Source organism: Anomalospiza imberbis, chromosome Z (assembly GCF_031753505.1).
Source record: "Anomalospiza imberbis isolate Cuckoo-Finch-1a 21T00152 chromosome Z, ASM3175350v1, whole genome shotgun sequence".
NCBI lineage: Eukaryota > Metazoa > Chordata > Aves > Passeriformes > Viduidae > Anomalospiza > Anomalospiza imberbis.
The window spans coordinates 14,443,597-14,468,171 of NC_089721.1; the positions used below are offsets into that span (position 1 = coordinate 14,443,597).

A 24,575-nucleotide genomic window follows, 5' to 3' on the forward strand; every position below is an offset into this window, starting at 1 on the left:
GCTTTTATATTTCTCATTGTGTCTTATTAGGACTTTAACTTGTAGTTCTTCAAACTCGAAAATGAATTATGAAAACCAAAAAAGCATACATCAGACTGGATTTTATCTCCCATATCCAGCAAAACTGCTAATGCTAAGATTTCTGGTATTTTTTCAAACCCATATGAACAGTAAAACAGAAAAAAAATCAAGGAAGGGAATTCAATCTGTTTTATCTATTTTTTTTTACCTTCCTTTATGTTCAAAAGAAAAATGACCAGTATGAAGAAGTATTGTGTATTTTTTTTCTTCTTTCACTTTCTTATGGAGTCTGCAAATGCTGCCTTTTTCCTTACATTTTTATGGAGAAAAGGTATTTTTTCTCAAGATTTTACTTCTTCCTCTCAAAATTGAAGCTTTAATTATTTCAAGCAAAGGCAACTGATGAAACCAACTGTTTTCTTATCAGCTAATTATTTTCCATTGCTGAATGCAGAATGTAGCTAAACAGTATTATGGCAACTCACTCTTCAAAAGCAATACTTTAAGTCATTAACAGCAGTGTTAAATTTTTTGTGTAAGAGTAGTAGTGGTGTTCAATGCTGCTTCATCCTATTGTCCTGAAAATTTTAGCTGCTGAAGATCCACTCTGTGCTTTGCAAGAAGTTTAAGAAACAACAGTTTCCTGAAAGAAGCAGAATTACCAACTAGACAGTATGTATGATCAGAATCAAATATAGGTATATCCCTGAAAATTCAGCACTCCGTATAAATTATAATAACCAAACTGGTTTTGCAGCCCCAGAGAGTGCAGTAATTTTTTCAAGCATAAGGAATTATTGCAGTTTTAGTCTGAGAAGGTACTGTATCCCCAATACTTCTTTCATTTACTCTGAAATATCTGAGCTGCATGGTAGCTAAATATTTAGCCTACTAAGGACTACAATATAGTTGAATTAAAAATTAAGCTACGAAAAGTTAGAATGAAGACAATTTACTATTCAGAATAAATCACAACTCTCTTAACGTTTCATTTAAGTCCTGATAAAGATTCCCCTTTCACCATTTCTTTGGTAAAAACAGCTGCATTACATTTGCTTCATCAGCTAGTAAAAGGCATTTTCTTTGGTGGAAATACTTTTTTGATCGTACATATCCAGTTTTATAACACTCAGATAATATGCCCACTCTGTATTAACCATTTTTTCAGTGAATACAACACAGGTTGCAATTTGGGAGATAAAAATCAAACAGATCAATCATAAACCAACAATAAGCCTAATCACATAAAAAACACCCTGCTAGTAGTAAAATATTACAGATAAACAATATATCATATTCTCATCTATATAAAATGAGTAGTTTCAGAGCTATTTTAAAAGCATCTTATTTCTCAAATGTAGAGGACTTTATTTCAAAACATAGTGAATGTTTAAGTAGCTGCATACATCTTCTACAGCTTTGGGATGATTTTCACATCTATTGCCTTAAATCTCCTGCAATAAAAAAGAATAAACACATTTAATTATAATGAGTTCTGTTATTTTGCTGCTTAATATTTTCCCATATTTGTTTGAAAATAAACACCGTTCTAATCAATACATCAATATTTTTTGAATGGTCCAATTTGCAAATCAAATAATAGAATTCTTTAGGTTACGAAAGACCTCCAAGACCATCAAGTCCAACCATTAATTCAGCACCACCATATTTAGCAGAAAACCATAACCCTAAGTTCCACATCCACAAGCCTTCTGAGCATGCCCAGGGTTGAAGATTTCATCACTTCCCTGGGCAACCAGTTCTGGTGCCTGACCACCCTGTCAGTGAATAGCTTTCCTAATATCCAAACTAAACCTCCCCTGATACAACCTGGTATTTCCTCCTGTACTACCACTTGGTACTTGGACAAAGAGACTGATCCCCACCTTGCTACAACCTATTTTTAGGAAATACAGAGAGCAACTGGCATTTATCATGTTAAGACATTAAAACTTTTGACACTGTATATGAAGACAAAGCAGATGATTCTCTGACAAGAATCCTTATTTATCTACTCAGTGCTGTATGTCAAAGCAACTTTGTAAGAATGGAACCTCAAATCCAACATAAGAGAAATCCTCGTGTGCTGGTTTTGACTGGAATAGTTCTTTCATAGCACACGGTACAAGGCTAGGTTTGGATCTGTGCTGGAAAGACTGTAGATACCACAGTAATATTTCAGGTATTGCTCTTAAGTGCTTACACTGTCACAAGGCCTTGTCTTCTCCCTTGCCAGCAAGGAGGCTGGGGAAATACAAGGAGTTGGGAAGTGACAGAGCCAGAGCACCTGACCCCAGCTGATCACTGGGATTCTTCATCCCATAGGGCATCATGCTCAGCATGTAAAGCTGGGGGGGGAAGAAGGAGAAATGGGGAAGGGACACACATTCAGAGTCACAGCATTTGTTTTTCTGATTAACCCAAGCAGCCATTACACATGTTCGAACATGATGAAGCCCTTCCTTCCTAGAGACAGCTGAACTCCTGCCTGCCCATAAGAAAGTGTGAATGCGTTCTTTCCTTTGCTTCTGTATTCAGCTTCTGCTTTTTTCTGTCCAGCTGTCTGTATCTCAGTCCCTAAGCTCAACCATTTTTATTAATCTGATTCTCTCCCCCATCCCACCAGAGAGTAAAATCAAATGGCTGCATTGGGCTGAGTTGCTAGCTGGGGTTAAACCTAGAAGGAACAGAGACCACAATCTTGAAAAGTGTTTATTCTAGATGATTTTCTGCGTTGTTACTCTTTTTATGTGAACTCTACCTGACGTGTTTCCTTCTGTTCTTTAAAACAAAGGGTATGGCATCAATCTTTACTTGGGTAGATGACTTGTGGTGAGGATGAACCAGCAGTCACATCAATGCAAACTCATTCACACCTCTCATCTACAGATCAGAGGGTGAGGTGCCAGATGCAGAAGAGAAGCAAGTGTGTGTAGGATTGGTCCTCAACTGACAGATTGCTCTAACAAGCATTTCCAGATGGCATAAGTAGAAACAGCCTATAATCAGACTGTGAAGAGGGTAGAGAATCAGGAAATTCATTCTATAGCTTTCATGGGACTACACATGTGGAGGCCCATGAGCCTTCCAGGGCCGTGCCCTGGAAGGTACACCATAGGCTCTGGACATTCCCCACAAATTAGGGTGAGAAGAAAGGACTGATGGGAGCAGTTATGCAGATTAAATTATTCCATATAAGGTTATGTTAGGAACCTTGCTTTCTGATTAGTCTTGTTTTCCATGTAAAGTATGGTTTCTGCTTCTCTTTGTTCATTGGTTCCCTGCCCTCTATATTTGTGCTTAACTCATTTTATGACCTTCTGGAGTAGCTCCCTACAGTGTATAGCTAATGCTTTTATTGAGCATTTATTGTTAGCACGCCTTTTATTTTTCCTTTATTAAACTTTGATATTGGAGCACTCCAGTCGTACCTGTCCCTATTTTATTTACTGCCACACTCACAGCCGATCCCTTACCAGGGTTGCGCCTGCCACCAGAAACGAGGGTTTGTCCAGCGTGTGTGATGCAACATAAACACGCTCTGCTTCCTTACTCGACAGCTAGTCCTTTCAATCACTGTCTATTAAGCCCAGTCTTCTTTCCCAGACTCCTCTATATCTCTCCAGAACATTCATATTCCCCACGTGCTGTTACAGAGGATCCTTCCTTCATAAACTCACTTGACACCCAAAATACAGATGGAAAGAGTAGGTTTTTGAACACAGCAGCACCTCTTATGCATTTCAGCACTGATCCTGGCATTCACTGGATTCTTTCATGATCAGATCAAGCAGGTTAACCTGGATCCCAATTTAAAGACTGCATGGGTTAACAGAACTAGTAACTCACAATGACAATGTCAACACAATTGAGTTAAAGTCATTTGGACTTGATTTCTTGTTTAACTGTACATTACTCTACCTAAACAATTATTTAGCTACTATGTTGCTCCCACATTAAAAAAAAAACCTATTGGGATGGCAAAGCGGACTTCTTTGTCCTAGAATTAGGCTGCTCAAGAGAAAAGGAAACTCTGGTCCCTCATCTCTTACTCACCTTTAAAGGAACCTTCCCTCTCTGCGTAGAACTCTCGCGTCTCCCAGTTATGTCGTCTTCTGACTTACTACAAGAAGAAAAGGGTAAATTCCAAAACTGAACAGTAAGACAGCACAATCATTCCCAGTCTCCTGGAAAAACTGCAACTAACTATTATGCTGTGCATTACAAAAAAGACTTGAATTGAAAGTTCTCTTGCTAAAAAAAAACTAGGCTCCCACATAAATACACTGCTGGATGTGACATTTAATTATAGACTCATCAACCAAATACAGCTGTATTAGTCATCCCCTGACATAACAGACCAGACGTGTTCCTTTGGAGCCACTCTCCGGTACACAAAACTATCTTCTAAACAGCCAATAGTTGAAATAACTTTCAGTTCTTGAATCAGGGAAATACATAGTTAAATAAATTTTCCTTGTATGTGTTTATCTAAGAATTACACAAAGATTAAGCAGCTGTACAGAACCACATTCCCCCATGGACAAAAACGTTACTTTAGTGAACTATTCTGTGTTACCATCCTAGTATTTTCATCATGTTTATGAGAAGCAGGCTGTGCAATAAAGACAATTTCTCAATTTTCAACTCAAGACATATCCCCAACATTCAGCAGTGTAATAGAATACTATATTCCCAAGACATACTCCCACTTTATACTGTAATTGAATTAGAGCTTTAAGTCTGTTCAGATAAGTAGAAAAGCACCAAAATATATTTTCAGCACTGAAAAAAAGGAATACAAAAGCGAATACAATACAGGACAATACAAAGATCATTGCAGGAAAAAAAAAATCATAGAGGGAAAAAGAAGACAGGGTCAGAAGAAAAAGGGAGACGAACACAGCAGGAGAGATGGGATCAAGATGACAAACTAGAGTAGACTGGACACATCTAAAATGACCTGTTAGGCAACTTTCCTCTTGTTTTAAGAGGTAAACAGGCTAGATAAGGGAACCAGGCTTCAGGGGACAGGCAGAGAGACAAGTGTAGCATACTTTAGCAAGCAAGCCTGAAGAAATACAAGATCCTAAGGACAGGGAAGCCAGCATGGGAGCACAGACCCCGCAACACCAGAACAGCAAGAAGTGCCTACACCTGCTCCTTTGGTTACAGAAGCGCAGCCCAGGGAGCCAAAGCTACCAGCACAGTGTAAAATCTCCCGAGAGGTTGCGTTTGCAAGCAAAACAGCCAACAATGCCAGCTTCCAACACCCCAGCAACTACAGGCTTAGATATGAGAGGTAAGGCTTTGACCACATGCAAAGTGGAGAAATGTATGTTAATATGGAGAAATACACTTTGGGAAAAAAAAAAAAAAAAAAAAAAAAAAAAAAAAAAAAAAAACCCAAACAAGAAAGAGCCACTTCTGTTATACTTTCACCTGGAAAGTGTAGTTTCCAAGTCATTAGAGTCTTCTAGAATGAGCTTATAATGAGGATGCATAGTGTTATCACAAAAGGAAACAAGAAAAATCCAAAACCGACACAAAACAAACAAACAAAAAACCACCACCAAAAAAAGATACTGCAATTTCAAAATCAAGTTCCAGGTAGAAAATAGTGTTCTGCTCACTCTGAAATTAGGAATTCTGGAGGAAAAGAGTAAACCCTTCTTTCACACTGACCACCATCCCCCGCACCAATGGGATCAAAAACAAGGTATAATTTTGTACAACACAAATACACCTAAGAACAAATATTGAACTACAGTATAAAAACTTTTTTGCTTACAGTTTCTCAATTTGGTCAAACTCTTTTTCAACTCCTGCAGAACAAAAGAAGTACTATATAGAAGTATCCATTTAATAAACAATAGAAAATTTATTGTTTAGTACATTTAGTAATTGTTTATTCAGAACAAAATGTTATTTTCTTATTTTGTTAGTTTTCTTAAATATGTATTTCAAAATACCCTGTATATCTATTCAAGGGAATTACCTCCAAAGTGGTGAAAAAGCTTATTTTGATAAGGTTTTATTAGTCTGATTTTAATGTAAATCATCTTGCATATAGGTTTATATATTTCTGTATTTCAAAATACAGACAACATGCATTTATGTCTGTATTACACACATGCCTTAAAAGAAAATTCTCCCATCAAGGCTACCAAGAATTGCTTCCATTCCTAAACATTTCCCCCAAAAATTATAGCTTCAAAATTTCCTTGTATTGTAATGGAAGAAAACCCCAGGACACTGTTAAAACTGTTACGCATAGTATTGCTTAGTGAAAGATCTTTTCATAGCAGTGTTTTAGATGAAAGAATTTTATCAGAAATACAGATGTGAAAATTACTCAACTTAATATATGCTGCACTTTAAGCCTTTTCTACCTTTGGCTGTAATTTCAACAGAAAGCTAGAAATTAATTAAAAAAACCCAAAACCAACCAACCAAAAACCCCTACCAAAACTTACCTTTTGCTTTCCTTTTTGAATGCACCTCATAGAGGACAATAATAGTTACAAGAATAGCAACTTCAGCCACAGCTACTATAAAGGGTTTGAGAGGTGCTGTGATAGACAGAACTCTTAGTTCAAACCTCGATTTACTGGGCCCTAATTCAAAAACAGCTTCACACCAATATACACCACAATCTTCCTTGGTGAGCTTGACTATCTCCAAATAGTTTATACCGACAGATGGAATCTTAATTTGAAACTTGTCCATAGAGAAAATCTTATCAATGGGAACCTAGGAAAAATACATTGCAAGTCTTAATAATGTAATGAGGAAGTATTCAATCAAACAGTATCACATCAACATTCAGTTCTGTATAGATATGTACAATGAACTAGGAACAAAAGGCATTCATGAAGCACAATAACCCCACATTAAAGGGAAGGGTTTATTTAAGCTGGACATCCTAATTCCTTCTAAACTCACTGGAAGAAAATACAAAGTTTCAGTGGGCAACTTGTCTGACCCGTTTTAGTTTAAGACCGGATAAAAGACACCTTTGGCGATATCGACTCTCCAAGGACAAAGGCACCCTTGGCTGCCAGATCTAATGCATGGGTTTCACCACAGCATAAAACACACACTTTCAACGAAGTGGGAGCTCTCCTTCACTGGGAAATATACTGATACTCTTAAACTCAGTGCTGGTCTCCAGCCATATAGAGGAGACAGATCTCTTTACCCTGTCTCAGTTCACAGTGCTGGCCTCAGAAGAGGGCTAAAAGAAAGTGTTTCAGGAACCTGTGCTTTCTAGATAGGTCATAAGACTAAGAAATAGACTTACTTGTACCTGGAGGAAGTAAAGGGTCCTACAACATCTTAGAGGTGAAAGCATGTCCTGCTGTAAGATTATTCTGTATCCAGTAGCAAGATTTGAGTAGTATAACCAGTATAAATACAGTAAAAATAAGTCCCTCAAGACTCATCTTATTTTGGAGTATGGTAGGGCCTTTTTGAGAAAGAAACATACAAACCAGATCAAAAAATCTACATGCCTGTAACAATGAATACTTGTAAATACTACAGATATTTTTTCCATTTCCATAAAGATTTCTGCTAATGTTAATGGAAACAGAATTTGTAGAGCTTGCAGTGAAGTATAAAGTATATGTACTTTTTTTTTTTTTTTTGGTCACACTCTTTTGCTTGCCCAACAGAGGGAGATCTTACCAGCTCAGTTCCATTGGTCATATACCAGGTCCAAGCCTTGGGATTATACTCAGTTTTACAAATCATTACAGCTACATCTCCTTCATAAGAGATTATGGGTTTTTCTCTTCCATCTATATTTGGTACTAAGAACAAGGAGAATAAAAATCATCAAGTGAGAGATACAGGTTTTCATTAGTGTTACAAAAAATATATTTAGGCATTCATTTATAGTACTCCATTCACTTTTTCTATTTAAAACCCTCATGATTCTATCATTTATGACATGAGGAGTTATTTTGGGCAGCTATTTCAGATATATAATCTGTGCAGAAGACTAGTGGAATCGTGTTTTCAGCTGCTGTGTGATCTTGAAAGTTGCCAATTAATACCAAATGTCAAGTGGAAAAAAAAAAAAAAATCAGACTGTGATTTCTACCCTTGCCCATTTCCTCTTTCCCTTCCTTGGCAGCTGCAAGCTACATGCTTCAGTTCTAGTACACTAGAAACAAACATAATTTTTCTGCAATTTCAGTCTATCTGCAGAAACTGCTAGAAGTCTATTTCAGTCACAACGTGACTACATAATGGTATCTGACGTGTTGTACATACAGGGAATGTTTCTGTAACTGAGAAAAAACTGCAGATTGATAGAGATTTGTAGTTAAACATTTTCTGAGCTGAAGCAATGACTTTTGGGTGCATGCCAATAAAAAGGACTTTTGGTCCAATCTTGCTGAGGACAGAATACAGTCAACAAGAAATCAGTCTAACTTCAGAGCTACTTGTCCTAGCCATTGTAACTGCTTGTGCCCCACAAACTTCCAAAAGCATGTAGTACACAGAAAGCTTACTGAATATATTGAGACTATCCTATAAATACTGTTAGAGCTTAGCAAATGCATTATGCTGAAGTATGTATTCCCCAGTTCTTTCCGTCTTTACTAGGATGTTTACCAATATGTCTTCCTCAGATCCACCAATCTGAAATTTTAATTCAAGTTTCATTGCTCTACTTTTTAAGCACAGATCCAGTACATACTTTAGATTTTACTGATCACACTAGACTAAACAGGCCAAGTATTTGCTTTCAGCAGTTATGATGAACAATTTGATAAAAGCTAAGATTGCTCTTGTCCTCATCCTTTCTTGACTGGTAAGCACAAATTATTTTTTCCCCCAAGAAAGTCTGCTTCTCATGTGTATTCAAACTTAAGTTTCCTATACAGAAATATATATGAAACCAGTTTGTTAATAAGAACACTGTTTTCAGTCTGAGAATTTGCAGCATCAGATACCAAGACTCTTTACTAGTGAAGTTCTCTCAATGTATATATTTTAATCATTAAACACTATCCTTTTAAAGAGTACTGACAGTGTATCTTCTCTACTGCCATTAAAAGGGATGACCTCACTAATTACTGCTGCAATCTCCCTTGCAATTTAGAGCAGAAGACACACAAGCAGGTTAGGATAAAAAAATCTCTGTACACCCAGCACAACAAGCTTATGTGGCAGTCAAAGAGATTTAGCCTCACTGGTGAGTGACAAAGCTCAACTATAAGCATGTCAGCAATACATGTCACCACAACAGCCATGATTAAGGATATGAATATACATTACAAGCTCTGGGATCTGGCTCTGTAACAGCTAATCCTTGAATGCATGCAAGGCTTGTCACAGGTATTTTTCCAAGTGGATCACACCAAATTTGATGATAAAATACTTCTGCTGCACAGACAAAGCCAACTTTTGAAGAAACAGACAGGTGTCAGCAGCAGCATGTACACCAGTCAGACTTCCACAGTTTTAAAAACCAGAGCTATTTCATGGTGCACGTACCTTAACTGCTGCTTAAAGGTCCCTCAACAAAGGGCAAAGAAATTAATCTGTTCTACCCTTTTAGAGGCTAGCAGCACTTCACAACATTTTGTAACACCCATTATTGTCCTCTGTGTTTATTAACTTGAACCTCATGTAAATATCTCATTGTTTTCTGCAAACCTGAGTAAAAACATGACTCCTCAAAATCTGAGGGGTTATGCCAGGCCAGGAATCAGGGCGAAGAAGAGAGGTAGTAACACATGCAATAAACCAGAACTTCCTTGTGGAAAAGATACTGCAGTTAATTACAGCGGTGATGACTTAAGCCACTGAGTCTATACCAACACATTACTCATCTTTCAGTTTGAAAATTGTTTTCCCTGCATTACTGACTGGGAGATTCAAGGACTTCTCTCTCCCATTTCCTTCGCTCTGCATTAATCTTAAAAAGCATCAAGCCAGTACTTTTTATGGCATCAGAAGTGGCAGCATTCAACCATCATGCAGCAATTCTCTGATCTTCCTATAATAAATCAACTGTCCTATGCACTGTTCTGGAAAAGATGACTTTGCTACTGAGTCATTGCTGCCCCTTACTATAATAGTTATTGTGTACTTGACTTTGGTCTCCTTGGACTTTTTTCCATCTACACCAATTTGGTTAGCTATTCGACTAAACCTTACCCACATGCTGACAAGAAAAACACAGAATTATTTTTTAGAGATTAAAAGGCCTGAATAAACTACAACTTTGTCTTTATTCAGCAGTGAAAGCTAGTCTCTCCTGGCTGAAAGTCTGAAAGCAGGTATCAGCATTTGATATTTGAACCCCTACAAGTTTCCTCAAGTCCTATTACTGGATATCCCACTGAACAAAGACAGCTTGGCAGCTTAAGAATTAGAGAGCCCCACTGCTTAATTTAGCTAAGGTTAGGGTAATGATTTGAATAGTTAGGTTTTCTCAAAGCCTGTGTTCAGGGAAAATCTCTTATATCTGCTTTCACAGATTAAGTGCATGCTTTCCTCTTTGCAAAATTTGGATGGTAGGAACAGAGAAAGGAGTAACTCCCAGAGATATTCATCAGTTCAGCAACTTGTATTATCATTTCCACATATCTTCCATGCATCTGAATTTCACCTCCCACTTCCAGGGTAACATTATTGCAGAAGAGAACAAACAGAAGATAGGGCACTCATACTGCTCAATGAAGCACACTAATTTTTCATCTAAGTACTATTCTTATACTATTACAGAATAAAAGAAGCACTAAAGCAATAATGTTGTGTTTCAGAAATACAAACAAAATTTTAAAAATCCTGCCTCCATTTTACCAGTCACTACTTCACTTTTAACACCTAACCTCAGACTCGAATTTCAAACTACTGGCGCTGCTTTTTGAAGAAATTTATCCAAGACACCACCCTTTAGTCCCATACCCCAGAAAATGAAGTGTATTCACATCTGCTTCAGAGATGGAGAGGGAAGGGGAAATCACTTAGTCAAGAAGGGTAAAAAACAGACTTGTATGCTCTTTTGGTTATTAGAATTTTTTTTAAAGGCTTTTAGTTTTTGGTTCAAAATTCTTCAATCCATGCTACCAAAATTACTTCAACAGTTATTCTCACTTAGCCTGACTGTATTAGCCATTATTTATCAAATTACATTGCATACTATCCAGAAAGAATATTAACACAGCTTGCAGTATTCAACTGAAACAAAAATTTTACATAAATACAAATCAATTAAATTACCGTGCAAATGAAACGTAGCATGGACTTCTTTTTCAGACTTCAGAATACAAGTGTAACTTCCCAGCTCACGGCTCCCTGAGATGGTCAATCTCAAAAAAAAAAAAAAAAAAAAAAAAAAAAAAAAGAGCCACACCATGAATTTGGAGGTTCTTTATATTTTCTTTTTGTACCACCACAAGTGACTACTAGTTCATTCTAAATAAAACAGTAAGGATTAGTAATGGAGCAGAGAACATACAACCACTGAAACACTAGGATTCAGGTTTAGTGCAATGCAGAAATGGTATAATGTTTTTAAGAAAACAGAAGAGCACAAGCACACTTTGGATCAGAAACATCATTTTCACCTTTCATGCTGACAGAAGGCCACCTTTAAGTAGCATTATCTACAGATTACCGAATTGGACATGGGTTCACCATATGAACTACGAAGCATATACTACATAGGGCTTTAGGAAAAACAAACCATCTATGTAATCCCTTCAACACAAAATAAATAAATAGTTTTAAAGCACTTTCATCTAATGAAGTCCAGCATCTTCTCCACCGGTGAACTACACATTTTACTGTCACTCTGAAAAAGATTTACTTGTCTGTGTACATGGAGTATCAAGAAAGTGACAGTTAAATTCTCATCATATTTTCTACAACAGAAATTTTATGTAAGTATTACTGCTCTTAAAGCTATACAGAAATCAAATGGAGACCAATCAGTTAAAATGTTTAACTGGTCTAATTCTAAAGAACAACAATAAATTGTATCAACTGTAGAAAGGCTTCTACAACGTTTCTTGAGCTTCTGTAGAGGTCTGAAAGACTTAAAAAAACCTTCAAAATATCTTTACTAAATCTCACTTCTACCTTTTGTTACCTAAGAAGTAAAGAAAATGATCATTGATGCATTCCAGACCCTTGCAAAGCAGCAATGAGGTGGAAAAGAGCATGTGGAAAATGAGGGAGTGGAAAGAGAAATTGCTAAAATATTTAAGTCTCAGACTGATTATTATTTCACTTACTGAACAGAATTATGAGACTTCAAGGAACTGTTTCATTATTCTATGTTCTTTAAAAAGAAAAAAAAAAACAAAAAAAACGTTTTTAATGCACTAGAGGAAAAACAGGAGCTCATCCTCCAGGTTTGAGGTACCTTCAATCCTTCTCCTTTCCGACTACTTCAGTATGTTGATTCATCTCTGCATTTTCCCCTTTTCTAATATACACATTACCAGTATTGGACATTGCATATAACATGGTAATTCATTAGAATCTGCAAATCACAAGGTAAAGAATGCTACTTACTCAATGGTCCAGCTGTTCCGAGTTTTACTCTTGTGACTGATTGCTTCATTTCCCCTTTTCCAAGTCACTTGAGGATTTTTCAAATTGGAATTCTCATCTAATTTGCATGTAAGTTCAACTTTAGTTGGATTGGCCAAAGTGATATTTTTTTCAGACACACCTATAAGAAGTTTAAAAACATTTAATGAAAAAACGTATTTCCTCATTCTGGGTGAAGAAACTTCAGCAACTGTGTACACATATACAGGACAAAGGTGCTCTTTGTATTCTCCAAGGCAAAAAAGCCCCTGCAAAATCAGAGTTCCACAGTAATTTTCTTAAGTAACAAGTGAGTTAAAACACATATCCCTTTCCAAAAATAACACACATCTACTTTGTAGGTAAACTTCCTAGAGGGCTCTAATATAGAAGCATACATGCTCATTTCACTGCAATCAAGACAGACTTACGAGACTGACTTAATTTGGATTAAATACAATTTGGACTGACTGGTTTGGATTAAATAATGTAAAAGCTTAACTACTTAATATGTATATGGAAAATTATATTATTAACATCAAGAAGAGTTAAGACTTAAGTATCTGTAACTATTTGGCTTTTAGCCAGTTGCAGTCATGATCCTGTGAGATCACAGGTATATGCTATTGCTAGGGAAGCTATTGATAAAATCCGCAACCTTAATATTGTTGGATTAGGCCTTTCACGCCTACAGGTACTCAAGTGGACCTCAAATCCTCTTCAAACCCATTGAGGGTCACCTTTGCCTTCCTGGCAAGTCCGTAGAATTACAGTGAGAAAATATTCCAACACAGTAGGAAAATCCTGTCAGTTTTTTGCTTTTTATGACTATAGGTCCCTGAGCATAAAAGAAGCACATCCAAAAAGCAGGTATCAATAACAAATATCTTCTCTGATTCATAGAAACAGCCTTCTATAAGAAAACACTTTGGATGTTTTAACCATTAGTACTGACATCTCATAACTGGCCTCTTCATTCATGCCTTCTGGATTTAAGTGTGCTTAGTCATCTAAATACTCCAAGAAAATTTATGCATGTCCCACTTCAATTCTAGATATATCCTGTAGTATTTGGTAGTCAAAAAACTATAGGTGTATTGCACAGCCCACATTCTTTCCAAGAAAAAAAGAAGTTTTAAAGTACAGGGTAGCATCCCATGAACTCTTGCTCTCAGTCAATTCCCAAGTCCTCTTGGGACGGGGGGATTCCCAAGTCCTCTTGCCACTGGCGATGGCAGTGACTAACTACCATAGGGTAGTCCTCCGGTGGGGAAAAGACAGACTCCCCCATGGACTTCCCCTGGTTTCTCCTTTCCCTGTTCCCTCACTGGTTGGATACCCCTGGTGGCTGCGCCCTTTCCCCTGGAGACAAGTCCCCTCTGCCCAGCCCTCAGCCCCACCCCCCACCCCTTCCCCTTCTTAAGCTGCCTGCAACACGTGGTGGTTCTCTTTCTCGCCAGGTTCCCTTTAGACTCATGTGACCTCGCTGGAATAAAACCTTGCAAAAAGAGCCTTTCTTGCCTCTCTCAGATGCAGTGAGTGTTGTGTGAGGGTCTGACTGCATTGCCTGAATGTTAACTCAACCTGCTTTCCTACAGGAGAGGTTTGTTGGGAACAGATAATAGGCAGCAGCACCCACTATCCATCTCCTGCATTTTTAGTACAGCTCACTGACTTAGTAATGCAAGTCATACCTATGCAGCAGCTAAGTCTCACTGGAGTGATAGCACCAGATCCAGAGTAAGTGAACTGTACTGGGTCTGGCAGAGACAGGTACAGTTTGAAGAAGAGCATATCCAGAATTGTGAGTCCCAGCCAAAATACTTCAGATCTGTTGAACTGGAAATAAACTTAGAAGTGCAACACCTCAGTCTTCCATTGCAGAGCAACATCAGTTACCAAAACTCATTTATTAGGGCAATTAGTCTGAATAAATGAGCCAAGCATAACTCAACTTGTTGAAATTGTTTATGATCAAAGTAATTTTACAACTGGAATTGGTTTCACAGGAGCACAAGTTTCACAGTCAGACAAATTACACAAGCTGAAAGCAGTATCTATCCCTTATAAAATTATTTTAAAATTTGAATGAATGAATGAAACATAAAAACTGATGATGTGAAGATTAACCAATAGCAAGACTGATGTCTGGGGCATCCCTGTACTAAGAGTGTAGATACCAGAACAGGAAACAATACTTTATGTTTCCTGACAGAAGAAAATGCAGCATAAATGCTGCAAAATTACGTACTTAAAATGTCACACAAATACTTTGTAAATCTTCCAGAGATACTTCAGTTAGATCACTTTCTTCAGCTATCCGAGAAATTAATTCCAGAATATTATCTGGCAACTAGAAACTTCATATGTACTTTAGGAACAGGTTTATTTTTGCTGTTCTCCACACTTTTTAACTCCTGCAATGTTACTAAGTTAGCACCTGCTACTCAGCAAGTACTCTGGTTTACGTGGTCTCTCCAAGTGGATTCACTAGTGCAAAAAAACTATCATTTCAATTGATTTGGAGGAAGAGTTATGAATTAGTTTTACTTTTAGTTTTAATAAATTAGGAATCTAATTCTCCACTGCAACATAAGTATTACCAGAACAGAGAAGTTAATAATAACATAAATGTACTTATCTTTCACTGGGCCCATCACATGCTTACTGTGAACACCTTCACTTTATCAAGAATTGCCATTCTAGGTGCTTCTCATATGAAAGTTCGTGTGTACTCACATTCAATAGAAAATAATTGGAAGACAAAAAGTAACACACTCACCAGGTAGGACGATCTCATACTCTGAGACATTGGTGTTCTGCTTGCTTGCTGGTTTGAGCTGTTGTGTGGCAGCATCAGGACCTAACAAGGTTTGGGGGGAAACCAAGTTAAATTACCCTACATAAACAATCGCACAGTGGTGTCAATATGGTTTGGCAATTATTAGTTGTAACAACCTTGAAAGGAGAAAATGGACCTTGCCAAGTGCTGACTACTGTGGCGATCTTTTCATAAACCTGTGTTCACAGCCGTAATCTCAAAGCAGCAGTGTTGTGGGGTTGCTGTTAGAACAATTATGCTGTTAGAGAAAGGTTTCTAGCTTTATTGTAATGTTGCAATTGTGAATGTCAGTATCTAAAATGTCATCACTGTTTTACAGCTTGACACAAAAAGTCAAGCTTACATATAGGACTACATCAGTGTTTAAATATTTCTTGAAAAAGTAGTAAGCTTTAGAAAAAAAATAAAAACCCAAACAAACAAACCAACCAACAAAACTCACCCAACAAAAAAATCCAGAACAATAGAATGCTGCCATTCCCAAAGCTACTACAATCTAACACAGCCAGGAAGTCAGACGTAGACAATTTAATCTAAGTGCTGCTTTAATGAATTCAGAGGCAAAAACACCTTGTGGGCCACTACAAAATGATCAAAGACTGCCACTGCTTCTCAAAACCTGATACAGAGCAAGCAATGCCCTTCTACAAAGAAAGGATCCAATATTAACCATCAGATGGCTGACCTAAAAATATTCTTCTCCTTTTGTTAGGAAAACCTACATTTACAAGGTGTATGGTCACCAAAATTCCTTTTTGGTGAGGCTGTGGATCACATACCCTTCAGAGTATAAGGTCTTTTACAAAGCTCTACCAAGCTTGATAAAGCAACTCTAAGCACAGTCTGTTCCCATCACTTGTTCTCATGCATTTCAAGAACAGAGAAAGAAAACAAATTAATAAGCTGCAGCTCTAATAGATGTAGCCCAGCTACAATAATCTTCTTTTAAATAAGCGGATGAAAAGAAATAAATTAATTTCACCACCACCCCAGAAGATAAACTAAATGTTTTATGCCACACATGCTTTTACATGCTTGGAAAGTCAAATTATTTTCACATACTTCATAACACATTGCAGAAATATATGAACAGTGGTTAGAGACTGATTCTGCCTAGTCACACAGCATTGTAAGAGAAAATTATTATGGGTTTTTTTAGAAGGAAAGGAGCTTGATTACATCTGCTGTTCATGGATTGTAAAGATACCCTTTCACAATTGAGAAGATAGAAGAACTGGACTACACCTTTAAGCCTTCCCACTGAGAGATGCATTGGGTGGCCAAACTGACCACTGTAAAGTAGAAATAACATCTCTAAAAGCCTACATCTCATCAGAATTACTCCTTCTCTTCCCTTCCATAAAATACCAAACTCTCAGGTAAAGATCTTAAATGCATGCCTCTGAACTACAGCTGAGAGGATCTGGCTGTGCTGAAGGAGGTCCCCACTAGTGGTTTGCATCTAAAGGCGTAAGCAGAGGTACACCTGCCTTTTCAAGTTGTTGGCCAGTTTAAGAAAACATCCTGTTAAAGCTCACAGCAAAAGGAATTATGTGGCACTGGCAATCAACCTTCTCCTGGCTCACTCCATCTGCATTTTCATACTTTCCCTCAAGCTTCAATCAATTTAAGTAAAAATAAACCTGTATATTAAGGTGTTTGGTATGGAAGAACAGAACTTCAGGCTATTTCATTTGGTGTTGTTTACAGTAGGTTGTTGCCAATCTTAACTGACAGTACAAAATGGCTTTTTAAGTAGAGATATCAAAGCTGTCTTTAGCAGTAGACAATAGTCCTGTTGGTTCTAGACAAGAACACAACAAGCCTTGATCTCTGCCCCATGGAGAAGGAAGGTAGTCCAAGTGTTTACCCAGGAAATAATAGCAAGGCTTGAAAGTTCTGGCATATCTTAGCCTGCCTGTGTGCACAAACACTCAGACAGCATGTCAGGGTTGTCACAGATCAGCTGAGTTTATGTCACTGCAGTACACGCATCACCTGCTTTTCTTTTTCACCGAAATCTCTTGCAACAACACATTCAGAAGGCACCAGTGCTAGTTCATATGGTAGATCCAGCCAGAAAAAATTAGACAGCCTTTAAAGTGTCTTGCAACATACAGATTTTTCAAACTGACCTTCTTCCTCAATTCACAAATCAAATGAAAATATTCAGATAAGGTCATACTATACAAAACATTTTCTACATTTCATGTATGTCTACATGTGTTCATGTATGTAGAGAGTTATTGAATCTATTAGCTATTGCACTCCTAGTTCTCACATGGTACTAAAAAGCTCCGAAGATGAACACCAGATAATTATCTCATAAAAAACCCCAACTGTAGGTGAAATAACATGCCAGAAATTGATTGAGTTCACACAGAAATAACTTAGCTCATGTCTGACTTGCACTAATCAACATGAGCTTTGGGACAGTGCTGAAATTCTGATTCTCTGATCTTTATGCACAAAGGAGAAGTAGAACCAACAATCATTGGTCTCCTGTCCTGCCTGAACTTATTCTCAGCTCCCTGTTAAGAATACCATTAAGGTATAAAGGACAACAGTTTTGACACAGCCATAATTAAGAAAGATGAAGCTAGCAGGCACATGATGCAATGGTATTTTTCATACCTTTCACTAACACACAGGCATAAGGAGCTCTCATATTAAAAATTATAATGGCTTATGGCTAGAATACAACCTCTCTGCAGTGGCACTAGCTGGGCCTGACCTCCAGGGTCGCTGCCTGCTTTTAAGCCATATATGCCTAAGGGTAACAGGACATAAAAGTGGCAGTTGCATAGCTTTTTCCAGTTCTGGAGATACTTATGACACTTAAGCTCTTGCAGTGGCTTTAGAAGACCTAGGTGCTGTATCTGCTACTGTTTCTTCCAGAAAGTCACAATCTTATTTGAAGAGACTTAAGTGTGAAAAATCTTGACTCAATATGATAAACGAATATCAATAGGAAAAAGGACTATAGTTTTGAGTATACTGAAATAAAACAATTACCAGATGAGTCATGTCCAGCTTGCATCTTAGTTATGGAATTCACCTGAGTCTGATTGGAATCTTGTGTCGTCATAGCTGGATCTAAAAAAAAAAACCAAACAAAACACCAGAAAAAGTTTAAAGAAACTTTGAGTTAGAAAAAGATAGTTCACAAAACTAATTCTAGCAGAATATCCTCACCTCGGCCCAGAACTGTTTTTTGTTAGTTGTTTAGCTCACTTTAGGCAAGAGAAGTTTAAAGAATAGAGGAAATATTTATTTGATCTCTAATTTCTGTATAGACTCCTTTTCTTGCAGTTAGCTTATGCAGTTAGAGTGGCAAAGCCACTCCTCAGAAAGTTCCAGCAATTTTTTAAGCTGTACTCACATCCTTTTTGTTCATTGGCTTAAAAAACCACTTACACTGGTCGATTACTTTTAATACAGATTAGCAGATTTTCCAATAGATTACGGACTTCATTAAAACCTTACAAATCTAGTGTGATGAACAAGCAATGAACATACCTCCTTTGGTTCCACCAGCATCTCAGTAAACAAAAGAAAACATCTGTATCAAACAGGAACTTCAGCATCTAATACTAGCAATTATTTCCAATTTTCCTCAGTACCATTGCAAATCTGATCCTCCTCCTATGATACAGTTTTCACAAAAATCACATAATACTATCTGCTTTATGTTCTTGACTGGAAAAAGAACAGCAATGGAAGAGGCAAAGGACTTCTTTAGTAGTTGTGTCAATCTTTTAAGAAAATCAAGATTTCTAGATGTTTTAGAAGAATGGAAGTGCATCCTCATTCCTGTATTTCCACCTTCAGGTGACAGTGTTTATTTTGTACTAACTACCTTCACTGACAAAGGTATTGCAAGACATATTCTAGTGCCATAGCAATCAGAGAAAGTGATTCAGCCACACAAAAAAAAAGACATGTATTTTGCATTTGTAATTAAAGTATTGGCAAGGGTGTGGAATTGGGATCATGAACTCTTCTGGACATCCAAAACAGCAACAAACACTCACAGATCACAAAGTTACAGAATATTCTGAATTGGAAGGGGCCCACAAGGATCTAGTCAAACTCCTAAGTGAATACTGAAATGCCGCATCACATTTTAAGTGCATTCAGACTTGAGAACCACATATTTTGCAGAGCTTGACATCAGCACTCTGCCATTTCCTACAAATGAACATTACTAACACTCCTACCCCATTTCAGCACCAATAAGCAGACAACCTATAGATTCTCCACTGGCACCTCCAACACACAGTTACTCTATCACAGCCATGCCTGGCTTACACCATCTGCTGTCTCAATCTGACCATCATACTTCAACTGGTTTGGACCAAAAGTAAAACACAGTAATCAAAAAACATTAAAAGAATTAAGCATTAGGAGTTCTTAACAGCAGCCTACCTTTTTATCAGTCTACTGTTCCACAGCCAGCTGTTCCCTCCCAGCCCTCCAGCTTAGAAAACAACTTTGAAAGATCAGCTCTGAGAATGTGCTGGCTTATGAGCCAGATAGTAAAAAGACTGAGTCTTATTCTCTGCCAGACTGAGGTACTTAGTAGGGAGAGCTATTATTTCTCTGATATTCATAGTACAACTGAAGAAAGATCTCAGTGAATTTTTGTATCTGCAGCATCTTGAGGTGTTGCAAGTATGCCATGGATCACCTGCACATTAATTAAAATCCCCAAAGATGATAAATTTAGGAAGTGTCAGTGCCAAGCTGTACAGCAGCTCTGTTATCTCTCTGCAATGAAGGCAGATAACCTGCAATGTGGTTTGCATTCTAACAGGGTTCTCATCTTGGCTTTCTTCCTTAATTCATGTAGGAAGTGAAAGAAGTAGTGTTATTTTTTGTCACCCCTGCTTCTTTCACCTTACCTGTCCACATGTCAAACTATAAAGAACAGAGATAAAATTGCACCACTCTTCCTCTCATATATACTTGCTGAATAGCACTGGAGATCAAGATGGGCCAGCACTGCACTGTAAGTGTCATCCAGCCAGGCAATAATGTAAGCAAGTCATGTGCAGTAAATTCACAAACTCCTGAGTCTCGGCTGCATGCCTTAGCCTATAATTGTTTTGCACTAGATTTAATCAATAGTGTGGTAGCTTGTAGGGTTCTCGTTTCCTTGATTTTCATGCAGCAAGGAATAGGAAAGAGTATGATATAATGAATTTAATTTTCTACATTACTTCTGCTTCACATGGCAGTCAGTATTTTGGGTCAAAAAAGAATGGATGTACCATGCTTACTATTTGTGGCAAGTACATTTCTCTCTCAGGATTTTTCTTAGAGGTACACAAAGAGAAAGAGAGAACAATTTCTATTTCTGCTCCTTGTTTTTCTCATGTGGAATGTGCTTGGAGAATTGTTTACCTGGGGTGATTGCTTGCTGGGATTCTGGCGAGAGATGTTTGAGTGTGGTGGCCAATCAGATCCACCTGTGTCTAGACTCTGGAGAACAGGGTCACGAGTTGTGAGTAGTTAGATATGGTAGCTAGAGAAAGTAGCACGTAGTTTTTTGTATCCTCCTTTATATAATATATTAATGTATTATAGCATAGTTATAATAAAGAAATCATTCAGCCTTCTGAACTGGAGTTAGACATCATCATTCTTCCCACTGGGTTCGCCTGCATTTTACAACAACTATTACCAGAGTAATTTCAGGCTTAAAAATCTACTTGCTCTCTTTCAGCCGGAAAAGCAGCTGAATAAGAAATGGCTGAAATACAATTTGGTTTAATTTAGATGTAGGAATGTGCCCCCTGTTGACGGAGTAAACAAGTTACCCTTTGTCCCATTAAAAAGGAAAAAAGCCCAGAAGTTTCTCTCCTCAATTTGGTAGGACCTTGGGGACTTCACCTCAAACTTAAGGACAGCTAATTGGACAGGAGCCAAAAAGTCCCGCCAGAGCAATTCACTAGAAAAAGAAGAAAACAAAAGAAGTAAATCGCTTTTGTGAAGTGTTTGAGCAGGAGCAAGAACCTCTTGCCCTTGCTCGGTTTTTCTCTGTAAAGAGCCTTTTTATTTTGACTTCTATTAAAACTTTTTGTTTCCAACACTGTCACAGGAGCCATAGTGCTTCTTTATGCCACCTGAGGTAGCTGAGCTATCAAGGGTATAATGCTTATCTCTGAGAGCTTATGAGACCTGGCTTAAAGATAAAAGCATTATCTAACATCTTTGTTTTACTGTTTAATTTAATAACAATCATATACTTTTTAAGTTCACATGCATTCAGTAGCACCCAAAAACAGCCACCAGAACCTCCTAATGCCTCAGAGACATCAGAGAATCAACATTAAGGCCTCCCAAGCACCCTGATAAAAGCTGTTCCCTCAGGTCAAACCAGAAAAACCCAACTTGGAAAAAAAGTCTGTAAGGAAAGAGGTGTGTTCTACACTCATAGCTCCTTGAAGTCATCAGGAGCAGAAAGTGAGATGAGATCTGGTGGGACTGCTTTACCTAAATCAATCTGGCAGCGCTTGGTGCAACTAAATTAATACAACCACAAAGATAACCCAAACAAAGCTGCAAGCTCTGAACAACAGTGTTCTGACAGTTAGAAATTGCCCTTAACTCAATGCAAAATAAAAGCAATAGTTTAGATTTTTCCAAAACAAGTAACTAAACAGTTACATGACTAAGGTAAGAATAACAAAATAAATATCTTCAAGATATAATCTCAAAATAATAATCTAATAGGGCTCTTGGGGCATCTGCCTGATCAACTTGCCTACTATGCAATCCACCATTCTGCAACTCAATCCTTGTGTGGGAAATGCTCTCTCTGCTTATTTCTACTGCAAGCATTTCTTTTGGTTGAAGCACTGTCACATCTCCAAAACAAACACAGTTTCTGGACTTCACTGGAAAACAACTTTAAGCTTTTCTCCCTTCAGGTGACATGAACTTCCCTTTGCTGCAGCTGTGTAGATAGTTCCTGTGCTCAACTAGCTTTATACACATTTAGTTAATAACCAATGAAAGAGTAAACTACCATTTTTTCATTTAAATCATCATAGAAGTCACAGTATGATGCCTCTCTAGTTCATACAGCTGTAAAAACATTTAATTGAAGTCTGGAAAACAGCACCTTCACTCTTATACACATGTAAAGTACTAAAGCTAGTGGCTTATTTCTGAAGTTTGCTCTAAACCACATGATACCCACCACTTTAGGAAGATGGCAGATTTGCAGAATTTTTGTAAACACAAAGAAGGTTTTGCTGTTTGATTCACTTGTTTGTTTTGCTTCTTCCCGTGAGAGGCTATCATTTTACCAATGTTTTACATAAACTTAAAACTTCTTCAGCCAGGTATGGGTTTTGGCATTAACAGCTATCAAAAATAACTATCTTATGGCAATTAGCCACATGCCAATTCACACATTCCTACAAATATCAGATCACTTGCACTCAAAAAACTCCTCAATTAAGTAAACTGCTAGAAAGTATTTCATGTTCTGTATGTATATAAATACACATGTATTTTAAAGACGTAAGAACTACAAAGTAGATCTTTGTCTGTGTACATACTTAAATATGCATTTCAAACGAGACTTGAGAAGTGCAAAGTGTATTTCCTTCCACATTATCTGAAACTACTAAAAATTTTACAGAAGGTACGATCACCTAGGGAGCAGTACTGGTCTTCTCGGTACTAGAAATTCAACAGAGGCAGAAGAAAACGTAACTGCTTGTATTTCACACACTGAAAATGCAGCTAAACCACAGTGAATTCAAGTCACAGCACTGATGTTCACATACAAATACACACACGTGTACACGACAGAACTCCTGGCCTTGGCAAGACCTACTCCAAGAATCTCACCCTGCACAGCAAACACCAGCAATCCGGTAACTCCTACTATAATCACTCTCTACTAATCTGCAATGCCTCAAATAGAAGAAAAAAATAACAGAAATCCACTAGTTTTAGAAATAAGATCGTATTTCCTGAGAAACAGCTGGCCTGCTCCTGAACTGCTGAAAGCCTCTAGAGGAGGAACGTCGCCCAGAAGTCCCTCTTTCTTCATGGATTTTAAATGCTCCATTTAACAACACAAAAACAAATCCCAAGGAGCATCCCTCATAATCCATTAGGCACACTGATATCTTAGTAATGTAATCTATCGATCTGTGGGGGGAGGGGGGGGAAGTGTTGGTTGTTTGGCGGGTTTTTTCAGCATTTAAACGCTTTAAATGCTCTACTCAGTAAGGACAGGACATAAACAAGACACAACTCCACACCTTCCGACACCTGCACCTGTGCGCTAGTAAACCCTTCTCCAAGTGAAGGAGAATGTGCTGAGGCTATGGGACAGCTGATCGCCGATAGAGCGCTGCCCATCTGCGGCCGTCCACCACGTCGGTGCTGGGGGACACAGAGAGCGGATTCCCGCTGTCGCACGAGAACCCCGAGCTCTGAGGGAGAAGCGCACCACGGAGGGTCGGCGCCGCTAAGAAAAAGAAACGCCTCAGCCACTCGCACAGGCAAGGCCGAAAGGCAGCTGCCGTGCCGGGGCAGCGCTACGTTCCCCCCTAGAGCTGGGGGGATGCTGCGGAGCGAAGAGGACCTTTGCCCCAAGCGGTGCTCGGGTCCACCTCGCTCCGGCCCGCCCGACACGGAGAGCGGAGGGGGCCCGGCCCGGGGAGAGTTTACATTTACCTGCAGGGTTCCCGCCCGAGAAGCTGGTGCAGAGCAGCAGCAGCAGGCACACCAGGCAGCGCCCGGAGAAGGTGGCAGGCATGGTGCTGCCCCCGCCGCGCTCCTCTGGCTCGGCCCGGATCCGCACACCGCGGGCTGCAACACCTGAGAAAGCCTCAAGCGGGCCGGAGCGGCTCTGCGGTAGAGCCGGCTACTCCAACAACGACGGGGGTCGAATGCAGAGCAAATCTGCTCTAAATTCACTGGGACGAGATAACAAAACAAAACAAAACAAAACAAAAAAAAAACACCAAAACAAAACAAAACAAAAAAGCCCGCTGGGAAGGCAGTGGCCTGACGACCGCTCCCCTCTGCGTGAGGATGATGTGCCCAGCGGGCGGCTCGCCGCGCTTTAAGTGGCGGGGGAAGGGCGGGGGCGCGCCCCGGTGGCTAATTGGACCGAGGCCCT

At 38.5% G+C, this 24,575-nt stretch overlaps 1 protein-coding gene and 1 long non-coding RNA gene across 3 annotated transcripts; both read right to left on the bottom strand.

The window, feature by feature from the left end:
- Nucleotides 1-722: 722 nt before the first annotated feature.
- LOC137464517 (uncharacterized) lies at nt 723-4,110 on the bottom strand. 2 transcript variants are annotated; one of them, XR_010994265.1, is made up of 2 exons: nt 4,078-4,110; nt 723-1,475 (listed from the first exon to the last, which is right to left on the bottom strand). It is a non-coding gene; the product is annotated as an uncharacterized lncRNA (long non-coding RNA). The 2 variants fall into 2 exon arrangements; XR_010994266.1 differs by lacking the exon at nt 4,078-4,110 and adding an exon at nt 2,225-2,425.
- Nucleotides 4,111-5,703: 1,593 nt separating this feature from the next.
- Nucleotides 5,704-24,232, bottom strand: EMB (embigin). The gene is made up of 8 exons (XM_068176421.1): nt 24,128-24,232; nt 18,440-18,520; nt 15,365-15,454; nt 12,565-12,724; nt 11,266-11,354; nt 7,711-7,835; nt 6,498-6,774; nt 5,704-5,846 (listed from the first exon to the last, which is right to left on the bottom strand). Exons 1-8 carry the CDS (start codon nt 24,207-24,209, stop codon nt 5,809-5,811), a joined length of 942 nt encoding a protein of 313 aa, XP_068032522.1. The 5' UTR covers nt 24,210-24,232; the 3' UTR covers nt 5,704-5,808.
- Nucleotides 24,233-24,575: the final 343 nt, after the last annotated feature.